The 21,286-nt window shown below is 52.2% G+C and overlaps 1 protein-coding gene across 7 annotated transcripts in view; it reads left to right on the forward strand.

Moving 5' to 3' along the window:
- SH3RF1 (SH3 domain containing ring finger 1) overlaps nucleotides 1-21,286 on the forward strand; it is a 159,262-nt gene that overhangs the window by 135,498 nt on the left and 2,478 nt on the right. For 2 of the 7 annotated variants that reach the window (XM_069574230.1, XM_069574231.1), the window contains exons 7-11: nucleotides 3,187-3,299; nucleotides 4,258-4,428; nucleotides 6,794-7,050; nucleotides 8,559-8,863; nucleotides 13,524-13,816. In XM_069574230.1, coding sequence (XP_069430331.1) covers nucleotides 3,187-3,299; nucleotides 4,258-4,428; nucleotides 6,794-7,050; nucleotides 8,559-8,863; nucleotides 13,524-13,816 — 1,139 coding nt within the window. Of the gene's footprint in view, nucleotides 1-3,150; nucleotides 3,300-4,257; nucleotides 4,429-6,790; nucleotides 7,051-8,558; nucleotides 8,864-13,523; nucleotides 13,817-21,286 lie in introns of all 7 variants that reach the window. The other 5 variants (XM_069574225.1, XM_069574224.1, XM_069574227.1 and 2 more) reach the window with 3 other exon arrangements.

Raw genomic sequence — 21,286 nt, forward strand, 5'->3', positions numbered from 1 at the left:
CAGAGCGCTTTCCTGGTCAGCGGCCCGTAGCCCTCACCCATGGTTAAGACCTCGTGGAGCTCAGCGCCTGGGCATCTCAGCACTGGTCACTGGAAGGGGAGAGGGCAGGGGGCGCCAGTGAGGAGGGGCCCACAGCACGGCCTTGGATTCTCCCTCACTGTCCCCTGGCCGAAGTGGCCCATCGCGCAGGAAGGGGAGAGGGGAGGGGGCACCAGCCAAGAGGGGCCCGCAGCACGGCCTTGAACTCTCGCTCACTGTCTCATGGCCTGATGGTAACCTGGAGCCAGCCACCTGGACAGGATGCTTTGCTCTTGGAGGGAAACTGAGGGCGGCCTGCAGGGGCTGAGTGGGGACTGGAGTCTGCACGGCATTTCTGACACTAGCCCTGGGCTGCCTCCTTGTCCCAAGATCAGTGGGTCGGGAACACAGTCTGGATGTGGTGGACCTGACCCTCCCCCATCAGCTGACCCCCGAGCCCTGATTTTAGGGAACATCCTCATGGTGTCCGAACACCAGTGCCGGTAGCAGAGGGTCTGGATCTGCAGAAGTACAAGCAGAACCTCATCTCAGCGACCACGAGGCCACAGCCAATCCCCTGTGTCAGATCTCGGAGGCCCGGCCACAGCCTCAGCCCTTCCGCAGCGCTCAGTGAAAGCAGGCCAGCTGCAGATGGCCCCAGCGAGGGGGAGGCTGTGGCTCCCGCGGGACGGCTCGCAGCAGGCTCCTCCCAGGCATCTCCGTCCCTGGGGCCTTTCAGTGTGGGCTGTTCACCAGCACCCGTGGGGCCTGCTGGCCAGCCCAGCCCTGGCCGTGCCCGGGCCCTGGCATCTGACCAGCCTCACAGGACGGCCACGTCATGGAATCCAGTTAGGATGTCTGCTCTGTGTGCTTACCCTCCAACATACTCACACACACACACGTGCGTGTTCTCCCGAAGACACACAGCCCAGTGCTGGGGTGTGCCAGATGTCGAGCGAGTCTAACTTACGCTTTATAAAATTCATGCACACCAACCATTTCCTTTCTGCACTTACTAACTATGGGAGATGACCTTTTCTTCAGTTCGGTTCAGTCACTCAGTCGCGTCCCACTCTTTGTGACCCCGTGGATTACAGGGGCTTCCCTGTCCTTCACCATCTCCCACAGTTTGCTCAAATTCCTGTCCACTGAGTTGATGATGCCATCCAGCCAGCTCATTGTCTGCCGCCTTCTCAGCCTGCCTTCAGTCTTTCCCACTATCAGGGTCTTTTCCAGTGAGTCAGCTCCTCACATCTGGTGGCCAAAGTATTGGAGCTTCAGCGTCAGTCCTTCCAATGAATATTCAGGGGTTGATTTCCTTGAGGATTGTCTGGTTTGATCTCCTTGCAGTCAAAGGGACTCCCTTCTTCAGCACCACAGTTGGAAAACATCAGTTCGTCTGCACTCAGCTTTCTTTATGGTCCGACTCTCGTGACCTTTTCTTACATTTTGTTAACATAGTGTGGCCTATGTTTTTATCAGGCCTATAGATTTCCTTCTCTTTTTTTGCCTTCTTCTGTCTAGAGCCAGTGAGTACAGGCTCTGCTGACATGAAGGTGCAGGTTCCCTCTCTTGCCTCTGCCAGTGGAATTCTCAGAGCCGAGTGGGCCCTTGACTCTGAGTCCTTCCAGGGGTGGGTGGCCTGAGTTCCTTTGTGACTTGTCACCTGCACCTCCACAGCCACACAGCTATGAGGTGGGGCCTGGAGAGACACAGAGGAGACGGCTCAGTGGTGACCTCAGGCGCTCCTGTGCCGCTGTGTGCGGCGGCCCAGCGGGCCCACCTGGGTCACGTGCGCCAAGGCTCCTACCGGGGTTAGCTTTGTTTCTCCCACCTTGTCCTGAGACCAGCAGCTCAGGTGCTCAGCCTTTTCCTCGTTAAGGGTCATGAGGGCTCCAGGCCCCGTGTGTGCCCACCTGGAGTCGCAGCGCAGCCTGTTGTGCGACTGTCCAGCTGGCCTTGCCCGCCCTGGGAGCGCTATCAGTGAGTCTGTGCTGCCTGGGCCGCAGCGTGGGGAAAGTCTCCGCTGTGGGAAAATGGAACACAATGTGCTCGACAGTTGCAGTGTGCAGCTGGGAACTTGAGGTTCTTCTCTCCTGCAGTGTTTCTGGAACCGTGTAACTTAACAGGCCGATGAAGTAACTGCTAATGAAGTGTCAGATTTTTTTCCCAGACGACAGAAAGCCATTGGTGTTCTCCGTGTTCAGAAACCATGGGGTTTTTCTTCCGTTATTCTGACATGGAGATACCACATTCCCTGCCCAAGTTGCAGTCTTTAGCCTCCTTATTTCTCCCTTGATGCAGTTTTACATTGAGTGGTTCAGAGATTTGGGGCAGCTGGGCAAGGTGGGGGTTCAGGCGAGTCTGTGTGTGCCTGTTTGCTCAGTATCCAGACCCTAAAGAATGATCTGGGCTGTGTAGATTAGAAAGTAGCAGGCGCTCCATTGATTCTGAAAAGGTGTGGAGTCCTGTGGGCAGAGCCTGTCGAGGGACCGGCAGCTGCTTGCGGGGTACTTGTTAAAGATTACCAGCCTTGATAGTCCTGAGCTTAAAAAGCTGGCAGAGCTGACAAGAAAGGAGTACACAGAAGCAGCCAGCATGGCCCTGCAGTCGTGGCTCACTGTTGTTTGTGGTTTGAGAAGCCCAGATGTCCGAGGAGATTTTCTTCTTGGGCGTGACGTCGAGGTTTTCTTCTGTGGGCATGGTGTACAGTGCAGCTGGACTGTCTGCTACTATGTTGAAGCTTCGGGTTGCAGAAACAGTCACAAATTCATCCCCAGCAAGCCCTGTGCTGTCAGAGCTGCCCCTTGGGAGGCATTTGGATCCTGATCCTAGTTTGTGCTTAGAAGTGCCATTAATCTTGAAATTGCACGCAATCTTGTAATTTTTGTTCTTTCCCTCCTCCCAGTTGTGGTTACTTACCTGTTTGCTAGAAAGGTTTCTGTGGCCCTAAGACCTTGAAGGAGGATAGAGAGGAGTCTTAAAGGAGGCTTGGGTATAGCATGTAGCTGCTGCTCTGTGTAGATACCACCGATGTCTTTTTTTTAATGGGTTTCTGATTCCTTTTCCCTTCCACTTACTGGAAGAGATGTAAATAAGTCATCTGTTCCTTCTTTTTCTTTCTCTCTCCAGACTCTGAATCCTCCTCTCCCCCCGCCCCCTCTCCAGGCGGCCACCCCCACGGGCACTGCTGTAGCTGCTGCTGCCGGGCTGGGCCCCAGGCCCACAGCTGGACCCACGGACCAGACCACACACCCGCGGCCACAGCCCCGCCCCAGCGTGTAAGTGTGGGGGTCCTTTCTGCCCCTGGACCAAACCCAAGTAGAGAGGCAGAGAACAGCTTTCTGGGGGGAGCTGGTGCCAGACTGGTGCCACTGTGTTTGTGATTAGGAAGCTCGTACTCTAAGGCTGGGCCTTCTTGGCCTTCCTCCGCGAGTGCTACCCGGGCTTCGTTCCCACCTTCATCCCCAAGTAAGGGAGCGAGGGGACAGGGAGGCCCCGCGCAGGTCAGACCTAGAGGAGGTGCGGCGGTGCCCGCAGTGAGTGTCCAGAGTCAGGTTACTCCATTCATTCTGCTCGTGGCTCAGTGCAGCCTGCGGGCGGAGGCCCCTCCGTGCACACTGACCCAGGAAACACTTGGTGCCTGTTCACGTTGCCGCCACTCTCCTGTGTCCGTGGCTGTCACCTGTGCAGATGGGCTGTTGGGCTCTGTCCGTGATCTGGACTTGCTTTGCCTCTGACTCGCAAGTTCAGCGTCTACCCCAACTGAGCCCACGGATGCAGGTGCCGCCCGTTGCTGGTTCAGTGTGCGCGGAGAGGCTGTGTGCCAAGCTTCCCGGCGGGATTTTGGACCACATGTCCTCAACAAGGCTGCTTCCCAGGTCTCACCAGGGCCATCTGCAGGCCCAGTTTCCCAGCGGGCATCTGATGCCCTGCTGCAGGTGTGCATGCCGGGGGCTGGCATCAATTCCTCCACACCCACGAGTACCGTTTGGCGGGATCATCACCTTTGCACCAGGAGGGCCAGGTGGGAGGTTCTGAGTCAGGCGGCTTCTGCCTTTTCAGAGTGGATGGCTGCCGTTCAGTGGACAGTGATCGAGGCTGCCCACAGATTAAAGGATTCTACTTTCTGTTTTCTTTTGTACAAAACATTCAAGGCTTCGTGCCACAGAAGAGTCCTGCACATCGTGGGGTACGTCTGTTACTCACCTTGAAGTCCGATGTTTTTTCCTCTCCTAGGTATGTCGCCATTTATCCTTACACTCCCCGGAAGGAGGATGAGCTGGAGCTGAGGAAGGGAGAGATGTTTCTCGTGTTCGAGCGCTGCCAGGACGGCTGGTTCAAGGGGACGTCCATGCACACCAGCAAGATTGGGGTTTTTCCTGGCAATTACGTGGCCCCCGTCACGAGGTATGGCTCTGAGCAAGTGGCTTGCTGAGCCCTGAACACAGAAGCTTTGTCCTTTCCCATGATTTCCAGCCTATCCACAGTTCCTTCTCATGTTACAGTTCTGTGTTACACAGCCGGCATTGTAGAGGTCCCTGCCTGTATTTGCCAAAGTCCCTTCTAATCCTCAAGATTTTAGCTTACTCTTCACATGTGAAATTGTAAGTTTCTTCCAATACAGGTGCCGGTTTTAAATTATTTGCTTTTAAGTCACATGTGAGAAGACTCTACTACACTGTTTTCAGTATTTTTCTGCTAGGAAATTAGTGCTGTTTAATATAAGCACAAGTGATGTTATTAATCCTCTTGGTTATGTGATGCTTACCTGACACCTGGCACTCAGAGTTCTCTGTTCTGCACGTTAATGCCAGGTCCTCAAACAGCTCCCTGGTGTATGTGCTGTTATGAACCCCACTCAACAGGTGAGCAGGTTGAGGTGGAGAGGTTAACCAATTTGAGGTCACCCAGTGAGGAGGTGCTGAAAGCCAGGTGTGTATTCCCATAGCTTGGGGATTATGTCTGAATTCTCAAAATTGCTTTTTATTTTTATTTTTATTTTTTTTTATTTTTTTTTAGTTTTTTATTTTTTACATTTTAAAATCTTTAATTCTTACATGCATTCCCAAACATGAACCCCCCTCCCATCTCCCTCCCCATAAAAAATTGCTTTTTATAATGCAATCAGAACTGAAACTCCTTTAACATGACGTGAGTCCCTCACCCTTCTCAGGGGAGGGCGGTTTTGCTCCCCAGGGGATTTTTGCAGTGTCTGGACATGCTTCTGATGGTCACGATGGGGGAGCAGGTGCTACTCGCCGCCAGTGTATAGAAACCAGGGATGCATACAGCACCCTGCAGGGCACGGCACAGCCTTCGCAGAAGGGAGCTGTCTGGCCCCAAGTGTCACCGAGGCTGAGAAACCTGTTCTAGGATAGTAGGAGGCAAGCACTTGGGATGTGTTGATATGCACTGTTCACTGTATTTAAATATAGTCCCCGTTCTGGGCACTGAGGAAGCTTGCCCTGGAATGATCGTGATGACCTATGATGGGGTCATTGCTGAGAAAACCCCGGGTTTTGGCCAGTGGGCTCTTAATAAACGGTCCAACCTATTTGTGTTAAATCATTTCTCAAAGCCCCTGATTTTGAATAAGTGGCTGAACGAACTGACATACTGTCAGATGTCGGTCGCAATCCTCAGGCTGGCTGGCAGCCTAATCCAATGAAGATCACTGTCATTGCAGATGGCAACAGAACACTAGCTCCAATTAGACTTGCAGATTTTTCATCAGTGTGAACGTTCTTGTTGGTATATGCTAAAATCCACATTCACAGCCCAGAAGACGGTAGCTCTGTCTTCCCTGGGGGGATAAAACAAACAAACAAAAACCACAATAACTAAGGGAGATAAACCAAGCAACAACCACATGTCGACTTTCTGAAGAAAACATTTTCCTAAGACTCAAATACAAACTATCAAAAGTCTCTGAAGAGACGCTTCCTGATGGAAAATTCTCTGATATTCCTCATGGTAAATAATGAGGTTTGAGTTAATGAAGCCTTCTGCTTGGTAGAAAGTTTCTATCTATAGAACTGTCGTTTAAATGAATTTAGAATATTAAAAAGTACGTTACATAAAGCCGCACTGAACCGAATGGAGTGAAATTCAGCCGGTAAATACTTGTTGCGGGCCAGCTGTGCTGCTGTGACTGCGCACGCAGGAAGGGTGGGAAGCAACCGCTGCACGCGGCCCTGCTGTCAGGAAACCTGTACTGAGTCAGGAGCATTTCACTGAGAATTGACTGATAGGACTCCACATCGTGTTTTGTAATCAAGGGTCATAGAGGAAATCCACCTGAAACAGAGGAGAGTCGCGAGGTCCCAGGCCTAAGGCCAGGCTGCTCGGGATGACAGAACTGAAACGCAGGTGAGGGGGAGGCAGGGTGGAGGGAGCCCGAGGGACGTGACGAGTATGTGCGTGCACTCGCGCGTGTACACGGGCAGGTACAGAGAAGGCGCACGTGAGCCCAGCTGTGACAGCCTGGACGTCGCTCTGACAGGCCGAGAGGAAGCCCGGGCGAGAGTTACCCCCGGAGGGGAGCCGAGCCGAGGAGCCGTGTCACCAGCAGAGTGCTGTGCTATCTCTCCCCTCAGAAGAGGCTTCCGGAGCTTTCTCTGCCTCGGGGCCGCTGTTCCTTGAGTGCGTTGCTCTTACCTTTGGTCCGATAACCGCGTTCTACAGGGTTGCATCTTGAAGCTCTGCACCATTTTCTTTGGCGTTGGTCGTCCTCTCTCCCTCTTGCTGACGGACTGGGTTTCTGTCTCAGCAGGGCCGTGACCAGTGCTTCCCAAGGCAAAGTCCCCATGCTGACGACTGGCCCAGCGAGTCGCGGGGGAGTCCCGGCCAACCCTCCCCCTGCAGGCGGGCCTGCCCAGAAGCCCCCGGGGAACGGCGTGACTGGCGGTCCCGGGGTCCCCACAGCCGTGGTGTCGGCAGCTCACGTCCAGACGAGCCCCCAGGCTAAGGTCCTGCTGCATGTGTCCGGACAGATGACTGTCAACCAGGCCCGGAGTGCTGCAAGGACAGGTGGGCGCTGGGCCGGGGCCCTGGGAGAGGGGCCTGAGCAGCCTCAGACCTTGTACACCAGAGGCTGTGAGGATGTGAAGACAGTCTGAGGAAAGTGGGACTTTAGGACAGTCTGAGAGAGCAAGGTGGGACTTTAAGACAGTCTGACAGAGCAAGGTGGAACTTTAGGACAGTCTGAGAGAGCAAGGTGGGACTTTTAAGACAGTCTGACAGAGCAAGGTGGGACTTTAAGATAGTTTGAGAGAGCAAGGTGGAACTTTAGGACAGTCTGAGAGAGCAAGGTGGAACTTTAAGACAGTCTGACAGAGCAAGGTGGAACTTTTAAGACAGTCTGACAGAGCAAGGTGGGACTTTAAGACAGTTTGAGAGAGCAAGGTGGAACTTTAGGACAGTCTGACAGAGCAAGACAACACGGACTCGATGGACCTGAGTCTGAGTGAACTCCGGGAGATGGTGATGGACAGGGAGGCCTGGCGTGCTGTGATTCATGGGGTCACAAAGAGTCGGACACGACTGAGCGATTGAACTGAACTGAACTGAACTGACAGAGCAAGGTGGAACCTTAAGAGAGTCTGAGAGAACAAGGTGGAACTTTAAGACAGTCTGAGAGAGCAAGGTGGAACTTTAGGACAGTCTGACAGAGGAAGGTGGAACTTTAGGACAGTCTGACAGAGGAAGGTGGAACTTTAGGACAGTCTGACAGAGGAAGGTGGCACTTTAGGACAGTCTGAGAGAGCAAGGTGGAACTTCAAGGCAATCTGCTGAGGGAGGTGGAAGAAGACACTGAATAACAGGAAGAGGGGCCAGCACAGTCTCAGCACCATCACTTTACATCGGCTTCATCTGGCTTCGCCTGCCCAGCTTGTGAGTCTAAGCCTGGTCTCCAGACCACGGGTCTGAAAGAAACTGTTACCAGGCGGGTCCTGAGAATGTCGATAGTCCTTGAAAATGTGACTTCTGTGGTCGAGACCAGCCATCTGGGGTCCCACTGCTGCGGAGGCGCAGCCCGCAGACTGCCGTCCGGGTGCTGGGATGAGCTTAGTCACTGCTCTGTTTCAGACACAGTCAGACCTTAAGTAGCTTTCTTCTTCCTGAAGCGTTTAAAACCTCCCAGGGGTCTTGGTTAACAGTGATAGAGAAAACATGTTCAGCTCTATCCGGAAATCCAGAGCAGGAAGGCAGGTTCCGAGAAGAGGGAGAATAGGAAGCGGCACTGGGGCCAGGCTGCTCTGCCCAGCTGGGCGCGTGGGGGGTGGCGCCTCGGCCAGAGCCCGGGGGACTCCTGCAGCCCTGGTGGTGTGGCCCTGCTGTCACTCGGCAGGCGTGGCAGCAGACCCTGTGTCACGGGACCGAGCGGGGCGCTGCCTGGGATCAGGGAGGGATGATGTCCAGGGGCCCCTCGAGGGTCAGAGTGTCTAAACTGCCACGGTTTCTCATCACTGACACGTGCAGGGCTCAGTGAGCAGCGAGGCTCCACTCATGCTTTCCTCCTCTCTTCCCTTGTCCAGTCTCAGCGCACAGCCAGGAGCGTCCCACAGCAGCCGTGACACCCATCCAGGTTCAGAGCACCCCGGGGCAGTCCCACCACCCCCTGGCGTTGCCACAGCCCCCTGTCCCACTGGGCCCCCCTGCCCACGCGGCTGCCAGTGGCCTGGGCCGGGTCGGAGGCCCCCTGGCCTGCACCACAGCCCCAGCAAGCATCCCTGCCGCCTCCCTGGAGCCCGAGCCCAGCGGCCGCCCTCTGACCCTGCTCCCAGGGACACCCACCTCTCCTGACAGCGGCTCGGCAGCCAGGCCAGACAAGGACGGCAAGGTGAGCCCCAGCAGCTGCTGACCCACTTGGGGTGCGGGGAGGTGGGGTTCCATTCAGCTCTGGGGCTTGTCCCCTAGCCGCTCACTCCCCTACCCCCTCGCTGCCCTGAACTCCTCCCGGTGAGTGAGCTTTGCTTCTAGTTAACTGTTCTGCAGAAATGCACTTAGGATATGAAGGAGCTGGAACTGTAGATCCAAAGTGTTGCTGGTGGATTCATTGCTCCTGCACTGTGTTTGACTATAATTTGTGTGGATGTGGATAGTTTTTCTCTTGACTTGAGATATAGGGGGAAATTAATTTCTAATTTGATATTTTTTATAAAAAAAAAAAAGATCCTTTGGGCCTGAATTTCAAAGAAATTGTAAGTGGGAAGCTATGTTTGAAAGACTGACCTGTGGCTGGGTTGTAGACAGAGGCGTGTGTGGTGGTGAAACGTGCACAGAAAGAGCAGCCTGCAGCAGACTCTGGTGATCGTGCTGCGGGCGTGACTTCCACTCCGTGCTCACGCGTGCCCCCCGGACCGCTTGCCGGCTCTGGGCAGCTGTGGGGTCACACCTGCTTTCACGGTCATGTACGTCGCTCTTTAAATGACCAGGGAGCCTGTGAGCAGGGCTTTATAAGGAAATAAATGTAGCCTACTAAGAAGTTAATATTTAATTGTTGAGTTAACATGAGTGCTTTTGCAAAAGATCAGTATCAGTTCAATGTTTATGATTAACTACATTAAACTTGTACTGAAGCTCATGCGGTCCACCCTGCCAGGATCTTCAGAAAGTAAACTTACTTTACAGCTTAGATCTGAAGGTTCCAGGATAAGGCATCAGGGGCCATTGTCTCAGAGCATCGGGCTCTGGAGCCCAGGCCTCCGAAGGAAGGATTCATGCAATCTGCAGGAAGCCTGTGCTAGGGAGAATAACAGCCCCCATGTCCTGATCCCTGAAATTTGAGAATACATTTACTTACGTTGCAGCAGGGGTCTTACAGATGTGATTCAATTAAAGGTTTAAAGATGAGTGGATTAGCTGAGTGAGCCCAATATAATAAGCAAAGGGATCTCCTTAAGGGGGAGGAAGGAAGAGGGAGGAAGGAAGATCAGGGCCAGAGGGAAATGACACCAGAAGCAGAGAGCAGTGACCTGTTTGCCCCGCTCAGTCCCCCTCCTGACAAGTGGCCACTGGCCCCTGCTAGGATGCCCTGTGGTCCCTGTGTCCTGTTGCGGAGCATCAACACTGTCTTCGGGCAGCTCGAACTCCTGGAAAGCTCAGTCAGCACACACCTGTCTCCCTGTGACTTCAGACCCTCTCGCTGTGCTTTGAGGGACTGCATAGAAAATGATGGTCTCCTTTCTATGTGATCCCTGCAGGGAGTTCAGGGTTATCATCTTTTCTTAAAGGCTTCACTCTTGAGGGCTTTCCCCCCCATATTCTTCATGTCACAGGTTTCTAATTTCCCTTTCTAAATCTGCCACCTCATTTAATGTTCCCAGTTCATTAAAGAGGTTGTCCCTAATGGCTGTAAACTCAGTGACCCATGATTAGTGCAAGGAGCATCACTTCACCCCCATCACTCTGTCCTCTTGCCAGGACACGCAGAGAGAGCTTGGCGGATGCCTGGATGAGATCCAGCTGTCTCTCATTCTCCCATCCAGTCCCCCAGTCGCCTCACCATTTCTGCTGTAACCTGTGAGCCCGCATCTCGTGTAGGAGACTTCCTTGGTCTCACTTCCTTTTCTGAGTCAGCCTTTCGTCAGATACCCTGTTTTAGGATTTCCCAGGTGGTCTGCAAGCACTGTTGTGGTCATCTGTGAAAATGAGCACCACACAAGCCTTTCTTTGGCATGTTGAGTCGACCTTGGTCCCAGGTTCACCAGGATCTGTCAGAGATCAGTTGTGTTCCAGCTGTTAATTTCCTCAGTCCGCCGGGGTGGATCAGCCTGTTGGGAGGAGTGGTTTCATCTCTGAATCCCAGTTGCTCCCCCGTTTCCCTCCTACCAAGGTTTGTTCTTCCTGTCTAGTCTGGAAGGGACTCTTCATGCGTCTGAGGACCACCATCCACCCCAGGCACCAGATCCATGTCTTTCTTGTTCCCAACAAAACTTTAAAGCAGCACACACCCTACCCCCACTTTTTTTGGTCATTCGCATTTTTGTAAGTTTAAGTTCATTCTGGCCTTCAGCATCTTGACTTGCCACAGCCGTGGTATGTTCTTCTTGGGGGCCCTTCTCCTGATCTTTTTGTGGAGGCCTTTCTGTCACTTCCTGGGGCATCATCATCACTTCCTGGGGCATCATCATCACTTCCTGGGGCATCATCATCACTTCCTGGGGCATCATCATCACTTCCTGGGGCATCATCATCACTTCCTGGGGCATCATCATCACTTCCTGGGGCATCACACAAGTGCCTTCATCACTGGGAGCTTCTGCACCTTCACCTGCTGGAGTGATTTACAGTGTGTGCTTGGAGCTTCTTTCTGGAGAGCCCACCCACTGCTCTTGAAGCTTCAGGATTTCCTTCTGAATTTCAGGCCATGCATATATTTTCTTGTAACTTTTAAGATCAATTCTCACTAATTATTAGAGAAGTACAAATCAAAACTACAGTGAGGTATCAATATCACTTCACACTGGTCAGAATGGCCATCATCAAAAAGTCTACAAATGAGAAGGCTGGAGTGGCTGTGAAGAAAAGGGAACGCTTGTGCCCTGTTATGGGAATGTAAATATGATGACTAGTGCAGAGAACAGTGTGGAGGATCCTTAAAAACTGAAAAATAGAGTAACCGTGTGACCCAGCAGTCCCATTTCTGGGCATATACCCAGAGGAAACCATAATTCAGAAAGATACGTGCACCCCATTGTTCACAGTAGCACTGTTTACAGCAGCCAAGATGTGGAAACAGCCTAAGTATCCGTCAGCATAGGAGTGGGCCAAGGAGGTGTGGGACATGTACACAGTCATAAGGAAGAGCAAAATAATGCCGTTTGCAGCAACATGGATGGACCCAGAGATTGTTACACTGCGTGAAGTACGGCGGACACAGAGAGACAAATACCATATAATATTGCTCATGTGTGGGATATAAAAAGAAAAAGGGCACAAGCAAACTTATTTACAAAACAGAGTAGAGTCGCAGATGTAAAAAACAAACATGGTTAACAGGAGGTAAGAGAGGGAGAGGCAGATTGGGATTGATATACGCACACTACTGTATAAATGGATGACTAACAAGGGCCGAATGTGTAGCTCGGGGACCTCTGCTCGGTGTTCTGTAATGACCTTTACGGGGAGAATCCCTGCCCTGCAGGTTAGCAGTGCTGTGGGCCACGCTAGGTAAATGGGGCCCGTGGTGCAGACCGCCTGGGATGATTGATCGTCTGATCAATGCTTACCTTTATTTCCGTCGGCCAGACTGTCTCTCACTGAGCTCTGCTGTTACGGATCCCCCCACCCCCCGCCACCGCGCCCAAAGGATATTTGACTGAGTGGGAACTAAGTCAGTATTCAGGAAGAATTCCTCGGTGTTCTCTCTCCTTGAGGGCTGCTTATAGTTCTCCTTCCCTGTTAGTGGATCTTACTAGTCCCAGTTTGCCTAGGAAGCATTCTAAAGGGTTATTTCTCTCAACTGTTGTATTTTCGGACTGTGTTTTCAGTCAGAGGACTTGATGACCCAGTTGACACATTAGTAAAGCAATTTAAAATGATGGCTGTTATTACTTTGGGCATCAGAAGAATATTGACACTTGGGGTCTGGGCACAGAGAAGAGCCAGCCCTGGATCTGGGTTCCTAGCAGAGCAAGACCACAAGGAAAAGACCCCAGGAGACCAAGACCCATGAGGTGGCTTCTATGGCGTGAGGCTGATGGGAGTAATTCTCATTTAGACACTTGCTTGCAAAAAGAGACGTAAAATGTTTTCATTATACTGATGGGCTTTTTTTTCTTAATTTTGTAGTTGTTTTTGGTAAAGAATCTGCCTGAAATATAGGAGATGTAGATTTGATCCCTGGTGGGGAATATCCCCTGGAGAAGGTAATGGCAACCCACTCCAGTATTCTTGCTTGGAGAATCCCATGGACAGAGGATCCTGGCTATAGTCCATGGGGCCGTAAAGAGTTGGACACGACTTTGTTTTTTTAATTAAAGAAGTATTTGCACAACAGATATGGTTTGACTTCTGTTATTATCGGTTTGTTAAATTTCATCAACAGTGATGAGTGAAAATGACTTAGCCCTTCACCCTGATCAAGACATCATCCCCTATAAGGGATAAGCTGCAGGTCTATTAGTTGAGTATAGAACAGGCAGAATTTCAGGAAATTAAAGCTATTGTCTGAAATTTCCATTTTGTCCTAAAGTGTCTACTTTGCCTTCACCAAGCCTGGGAAGTGAATTGGTGGGATTTTGGTTTCCCATCCTTTTTATCTGCTCATCCCACCTCCATGGAGGTTGGTGATGAGCACTTGAGTGTCCAGAACCAGGGAAGATGCGCAGGTGGGTGGGGGTTGTGCGGAGAGGGGAAGGGCATTGAGCGCATAGCCCCAGGAGCCAGACCAGGAGTCCCAGACACCCTCAGGGGTCCCTTGGAAAGCTCAAATCTGAACTTGAAACTCTACCAGCAGAACCATGTCTCCAACCCATGCACTTTTTTTTTTTTCTTAGAAAGAGAAAAAGGGGCTGTTGAAGCTGCTGTCCGGGGCCTCCACCAAGCGCAAGCCGCGGGGATCACCGCCGGCCTCACCCACGCTGGATGCTGAGCTGGGGGCCGAGCTGTCCTGCGGGCCCCCGGGGCCCCCCTGCGCCTGCCCCGGGCCCTGCGATGGGGACGCCGTGGCCCCCGGCCCCCAGCGCAGGTCCTGCTCCCTGGACTCGGCCCCAGTGGCGCCACCCCCCCGGCAACCCTGCTCGTCCCTGGGCCCCACAGCCAGTGAGGTGCGGCCCACCGTGTGCGAGAGGTGGGTTCTTGTCATTGGCGTTGGGAGCTGCCAGGTCTGTGGCACCCGCGGCATCTCCGGCTCCTTCCTGGGGTCTGCGGTGACAGCCGGCGCTGGCTCCTGTGCCCCTTGGGTGACGCGCTCCATCTCTGCGGTCCCCTCTACATCCTCACCCCTTTCCATCATGTCTCCAGAGCTCTCCTCTATGGGGCAGTGCTCACGGCAGCCCTGGTCCCTGCCTTCTCCTGGCTCCTCGTTCACGGCCAGCCAGCCACCCTCATTTCATCTTCAGCCCTTTTTATCGAAGGTTTATGAACACCACTGCCTGCTAGTTGTAGGGCACCTGGAGTGTTCCGTCCCCCGAGTTCTCTTCAGCTTCTTCCTGAGCCAGAGTGTGGCAGGGTTCTCCTGGCCCGACCCCTGCTGACCCGCTGACGGGGCTCCGTTACCCGCAGAACAGTGAGCCCCGTTCAGTGACTGTGGCCTCGAGTCACCTTTACAAATGGGAGCTGTCCTGTCTGTTTCGCTGCTGGGGCTCTTGGAGCATGTTAGGAAAGAAAATCTACTTAATAAAACAGAAACCTGCTAGGAAAAAAATAAAGCTGATCCAAGAGCAAAAAAAAACAAAAACAAAAACTTGCTTGGATGATATGAATTAAAAGCGCAGCATGGTCTGCTGCCTGGAAGATGGCCTGAAGCACTCTGAAACTAGAGGACTGTTTTCCCGTAACCTCAGCATGAGTATGTAAGCATTTCCTGGAGGAGGTGCCATCTGTCTCTGCAGGCTCGAGTCCCCGTGTCCCTGCGTCTGACACAGAGCATGTTTCTCATCTGTGGAAGTGTCGCCTTTGGGGCAGTATTTTCTGTTAATGATTCAGGATCTTGCTGTAAAGAGTTATACTTTACAATGAAGTAAATCCACCTGAACTCTGAATTTCAGATGAAATACCCACTGAAACCTGAGGCCTGCACTCAGACAGTTTGGGGGGCTTACTTTATTATCCAGAAGTAACTCGGGAAAGAATTAATCAAACAATCTATGTGCCTTAAATACAAAGTACACCATTCGCTGTGTACTTTTATGGGGGCATGAGATAATTGTGTGTAGCTCTGACCCTTCTAAAACCAGTTTTGAAATGAGACATTACCCTAAAGTGCTTCTGCCTCACCCATGAAACCATTCTGTCTTTCCCCTCATCCACTGGACTCTCAGTAAAGCTTTGAGGTTTTGCCCCAAGTTCACGTCCCCCTTCATTCCAAGAGTCTTGCCTTTTCCTGCGGTGTCTCTTGGCTCTCCAGGGAGGGTGCCTCTGCTCCTGGACCCAGTCCAGTGACTCATTTACTCTCTCTGGGCCACAGAGGCAGTCTTGGCCCCCGATGCTGAGTGCAGATCCCTCTGCGAGCTGAGCCTGCTCGCTCTCCTGTCATTGGTGGGGTTCCTGTGTCTGCCTGGGGGGCTGCTTCACTGTACCAGAGCCCCCCACCCCCGCCCCGCCAGGCTCTGGCCAGCGCCGCCACCTCTCCCTGACCCTGCCCCCAGCACTGGCTCTTTCCAGAGGCCAGGTGTGCCAGTCTCCAAGCTTTTGCACCCCAGCCTTGCTCACAGAGGGGCTCCTTGCTTACAGAAGGCTCCCACAGTCTAGAGCATCTCAACAGGAGGGGCCGCAGGCAGCTGCCCCTCCAGACAAGGAGCAGGCGGGTTTACACGTGGGCAGGGCACGCTGGGATCCTCTGCCTGGTATTTTGTGGAAGCATTTCCATTTTTACAAGTGGGAAAGTGGTCTTTGGAGAGAATTTCTGCCCCGCATTTATATTTTTATAATCCACGTGCTCAGTGGAATATCGAGTCTAACAGCCAACCTTGCCAGCTTCTCACAGCCTTTTTGCCATCCTACAGTGATTGATGGTGATGCTATGTGTCTAACTCAGCTTCTTAGGTCTGCCTGACTATAGACACAATCGGAAAAATGTATGGAAGCAAGTAGCATAGGAAAACAGTCTATTATCCTGTTATCCACTGGGAAGGAAATTTTTTGGTTACTCAAAAACTTCCAAGGATGTATTTTAGGGATTACCCCTTTTGGAATTAAAAAAATTTCAACCTAAGAAAGAAGAAGCACTTCATGCTAAAAATGCAGGGAAGGTTAGCTTTCACATCAGTCTAATTTAGGAAGCATTTCAGGATCTTAGCATCCTCGATTCACCAGAGTCTAAATGTCACGACTCCTGCCCCCGCAAAGTGCGAGAGCGTGGGGCTCTTCTGGTAGAATTTTTCCTTCTAGAGTTCCACAGAAATATTTTTAATGTCTAATATCAGTCTAGTATGAGATGGGATTCATCTACAGATGAGAGTGACAACAGGAATAAAATTTCCTCTCAAGGTGGGACCCTGCCCCATTAACCTCCAGCGGGAGAAAGGGCAGCTCTGCTTACATCTCACACTGTGAGAGCGAGGGAGGCGCCCGGAGGTATGCTGGCAGATCTGGTACCAACTGAGCCTGTTCTTTGAGGAGCAGAAGGAATCTTTTGTGTTTGTGAGAGAGACTGAGGAAAACAAGCAAGAAATGCTATATTCTGGGGGCGGAATAGAATTGATGACAGCGGAGATAATAAAGCAGATAGTGCAGGCTCTATTTTGGAAGGACTGAGGAAAAATAACTAGGAAACGGCAAAGAGAAAGGAGAAATAAAATATTTCAGAAGGGATGGCAAGTAAAGTACATGTGACAGTTTTTTTCCTGCAAAAAGAAATTACAGATAAAGGACACACAGCAAGTCATCTCCGCATATTTTCAAGTTTAGGATTTAAACTGATAACCACGTACCTATAAGCCCATCTGCTAAACTGGGAAGGGACCTCTGACCCTTGATCAGGGACCATACCAGAAAACATACAAATTGGACAGGACAGATTTATAGAGAGGCAGCTGGGCTTCCACGGAATGATTAATCTGAGGCTGCGACCGTAAACCCACTGGGTGAAGCAGTGAGCGCAGGTCGCTCAGACTTCAGCAAACTACAAAGCAGGCAAGTTTGGTTGTGCTAGTGACACACCGTAGTAGAGGTCAGCCACCCGGACAGGATAGCAGGCACCCTGCCTCCCAGAGCCTGGGGACTCGATCTGGGCGAGATCCGGAGAGATGAGAAACAAAAAGACATGAACTGCAGAAAACATGAGAAAGACCAAAAAAATTAAGGAAGTGGGAAATTTGTGCTAATGAAAGACTACGAGTGCCCAGTCTAAGCAGAGGCCAGAGTGCCTGAGCCTGGAGCGGAAAGACTGCCCTGGGGGTGTCCATGGAGCTGCTTCGCACAGCAGGTGTCTGTTTCTTGCATTCCACCCTGGTCAGCATCCCCCAGGTCTCAGGGTTGCATGAGAGGCTGAGGCCCTTGTGGCCGGGCCTGTGAGCCGCCCTCCGTGCCCCCTGTGACCTCCGGGCTTTGTCCGAAAAGAGCAGGAGGCACATCCTAACAACCAGGAGCCACGTAGCTTTGGGTGGTTTTCCTTCCTTGCTTGCTCCTTCCTTGTCTGTCTTCTTTCTTTCAGCTTTCCATTAATTTTTTAAAATATGTATTTGTCTGGCTGCACCGGGTCTTAGTTGCAGCATAAGAATTCCTAATTGCGACCTGTGAGATCCACTTCCCTAACCAGGGGTTAAACCCTGGCCAGGCTCCTGCACTGTGAGTGGGGAGTCAGCCCCTGGACCACCAGGGAAGTCCTTTCATTTATTTTCAAATTCATTTATCTTTTTAAAAATTGTGGTAAAATGTCCATAAAATCTGCCATTTTTTTTTTCAGGGATCCAGTTCAGTAGCATTAAGTACATTCACATTGTTGTACAACCATCACTGCCATCCATTTCTAGAGCTTTTTCATCACCCCGTTAAACACTCACTTCCCATTCCCGCCTTCCCCAATTCCTGACAAACCCCCTTCTCGTTTCTCTCGGTCTGACTAGTCTCCACGCCTCATAGGTGGAATTGTGTGTGACTGATTTCACTTAGCATAATATTTTGAAGGTTCATCCATGTTGTAACTTCTGTCAGAATTTCATTCCTTTTTGAGGAGCGTTGTACATTTGGAAAAATCACTTTGCTATACAATTAAGCCTTTCCTTTTGTCGTTGGACATTCTTAGGAAGGATGGCTGTGTGTATTGTGCTAAGGACCATGCACAGGGCTTCTGGAATCTAGTCAGGGATGAAGTTTCCTTCAGTCGCGGGGCAGATGGAGCAAGGCTTTGAGAGCCTGTTGGACATGGGTGGACTCCGGGTTTGTCCAAGGGAGCCCCCAGGGGACCGTGTGAGCCAAGACCTGGGGTTGGGGGCAGAGGCTGTACTTCGGGGCTGTGTCCCTGTGCACAGGTGTGTGTGCACATTCACGGGGATAACCATTAGCTGCAGCTGCAGAGACTGAGGCCATTGAGTGCTTCACATGCCAGACTGGGAAGTAACCTTGCTCCGAGGAGGTGGGAAGCTGTAAAGAATACTGAGCGAGAAATGGCTGCAAATAGAGCTGGCAGTTAAGAAAGTTAGTATGTTGATCACGTGCAGAATGCAGTGGGGACAGGAAGAGACTGGAGGCTGGGAGGACAGGCAGGTTATTCGCTCAGGTGGGAGGTGGCAGAGCGGCGAGGCTGGGGTGCAGATGTGGCAGGTGGACCCCAGGTCCATGTCGGGCGTGGAGAGAAGTATGGCCCCTGAGGCACCATACGCCCCAGAATCCCTGCTCAGAACACTCAAGGGGGCGTGGCTGGAGCAACGGGTGTTGGGCTCTGTGGCTGCACTCACGTTGCCTGGGGTCAGAGAATATGGACTTGGCAAAGCTTCTCCGGGCCTGAGACGGTGGCCCGCTGTGCCCAGAGTTGGTCTTGAGCATCCCTGTTGGGAATCTTGGGGCACATCGCTCTTCGAGCCAGGGCCGGGGTCTGAGCAGAGTCTCTGCTGCAGCCAGTGGTCTCCCTATTTTCCAAGGTCATGGTTCTCGTTCCACTCAACTCAGGAGGCTCATCCCTCAGCCATGAGAACCCTCTCCCCTGGGGACTCGGCAGGAAGATTGTGGTCTTAGCTCAGCAGCAGTTCTAGTTCAGAAAATATTTGACAGAGTTGGTTTAGTGCATTTTCTAAAATGCAAATGTTAATCTAGTCACTTTTTTCAAGAACTGCTTTTGTTCCATTTCACCTTTAAGGCAGCTCACGGAGGACCAGGGGCGATACGTTTCATCAGAGATTGGCTCTGAATATGATGAATTACTTGTGTGCTTCTTTCTATAATTATGGAGCTTTGCTCAAATGTTAACCTGCCCCAGATGGCAGCTTTTCACAGGCTCTTCAGCCTGTTGGTGTTGGAGCTGAGACACCTTCTCATCTGGATCCCTTCCTCCAGAGTAGCCCACGATGGACTCGTTCATCCTGCTTTGCAAGCTGTCAGAGAAGGGCTTCCAGAACCCCGGCCCCGTCGTTCTAGAGTTTGTCAGGCGTGTGGTCAGGCTGCTGTCCTCCAGGTCACACCTCCTGGAAGCACCAGGAGCCCGCCCGCCCTTGCCCGAGACACACGGTCGTGGTGGGAACTGGCACTCACGGTGTAAGCTCTGTGATAGACAACTCTTGGCAGCCCTGTAGCTGAGTGCGCCATGCTTCTGTTGTCCCCACATCATCTGGTAACGCCTGTGTGGCCACAGCCATCCTAGTGCAAAGATGAGGAGACTGAGGCTCAAGCAAAAGCTGCTCTGAGCATAGGCCCCAGGCCACTTCTCACGAGAGGCCAGGCCTCCCCGGCCACCCGCAGGCTTGCTCGCAGCCTGTCCTGTCTCTGGCTTCCCAGGACCTCTCACGAACAGCCAGGCAGCCTCCATGCTGTGCTTCTGCTCCACAGCCTGGATGGCAGCTTGGTTCCTGAGCCCAGGGTCACCCAGGAATGGTCCAGGCGGCCGCTGGGCCTTTGCAGAGATGCCTGTATTGATCAAGTCATAGCCTGAGGCTCTTGTTCATGTCCTCACATGGATGGATTCTGGTCCTTATGGGTTGGAGGCTGGTAAAACCAGTGATCCTCCAGAAGGACCGCACTCTGATGGGTTTCAAGAGATTGAGGCAGTTGTGTAGACCCTGTTCCAACGACTGTTTTTTCAGCCATGACATTCTCCATGTGCTGTTAAGAGTGAGTCCTAGGAGGCTAGAAGTTTGTTTTCTGACTTTAAGTGCCAAATGAGAGTAGAAGTTGAGCTGGTTTTACAGCTCTGTTGTTGTTTAGTTGCTAAGTTGTATCCAACTCTTGGCAACCCTGTAGCCTGTACCCACCAGGCTCCTCTGTCCGTGGGATTTCCCAGGCAAGAATAGTGGAGGGGGTCACCGTTTAGGCTCTAAGTTCTTTTTCTGACTTTGAGAACCAAATGAGCATAGAAACTCAACCACTTGAATAGCTTAATACTCACTGATTAGCATCAACCAGCGAGAGAGGTGTGTCCACATTTGTAAGTGTAAATCATGACTCCAGAATCAGAGGCTCAAATTGACTGTGAACATGTATTGTTTCACAGTTCCGAGAGTTAGGAGTTTGAGGGTGGCGTACATGACTGGTCCTGGCTTAGGGCATTTTTTGAGGTTAGTGTCCAGACATCCACCTGAGCTGCAGTCTTGTGAAAACTTGAGTAGGGAGAGAAGATCCCTTCCAGGTGGCTGCCCACGTCGCCACCGACTTTTGGAAAGAGACCTGTCTTACGTGGCCTGCACGTCTGTGCATGGGGGGATGACTCACCTGGCAGCCTAGGTGGTTTCCCGGAGGCTGCCGCACACCTGTTAGGACCCGGCCTCAGCACCCCAGATCATCATCTGTGCAGGCTCCTATTGGTCACACAGGTGGGCAGAGACCACACAGGGTGAGACACAGCCCACCTCCCCATGGCTTCTGTGGCTCTTGAGCATAATTTTGCAGAAGGAAACAAGCCTGGAAGCAGGGGTAGCTGACCTTAAACCAGCCAGGCTTCAGGAATCTTGAAGTGATAATTACACCTTCTCCCAGTGATCCCTGAGTTGAGAACGCTCGGAGAGGCAGACCATAGGTCAGACCCGTGGCGATCAGATTGAGCAGGTGGCCCCAGTCCCCCTCCTTGTGTGAACCTTGGGACAAGCTGCCCCGGGAAGAGCTGGGTGTGTATGGAAGAGCTTCCCTGGAGTCCAGCCTCATCCAGCTCAGTCCTTGGTCACTTGTGGACTTTTATGCACGTCCAAGTGCTGTTCACAGCAGGTCTCTGCTCAACGGGGGACGGTAGCGGTTTGGGTCATTTTACCAACATCGTAGGCAGATGTGTGCTCTGTGAACATCTGAGGCATGCACGCTGGCTTTGCCTGACTCTGAGCAGCTGCAACTGAGCCCCCACCTTCCCTCTCCCTCCCCAAATTCTACTGTCATCTGCCTCTGCCTCCCTCCTCCCCCTCCCCCCGCCATCTATCATCCTCCCCTTCCCTCCTCCTGCCCCTCATCATCTGTCTGTTCC

Source organism: Ovis canadensis, chromosome 2 (genome assembly GCF_042477335.2).
Source record: "Ovis canadensis isolate MfBH-ARS-UI-01 breed Bighorn chromosome 2, ARS-UI_OviCan_v2, whole genome shotgun sequence".
Lineage (NCBI taxonomy): Eukaryota > Metazoa > Chordata > Mammalia > Artiodactyla > Bovidae > Ovis > Ovis canadensis.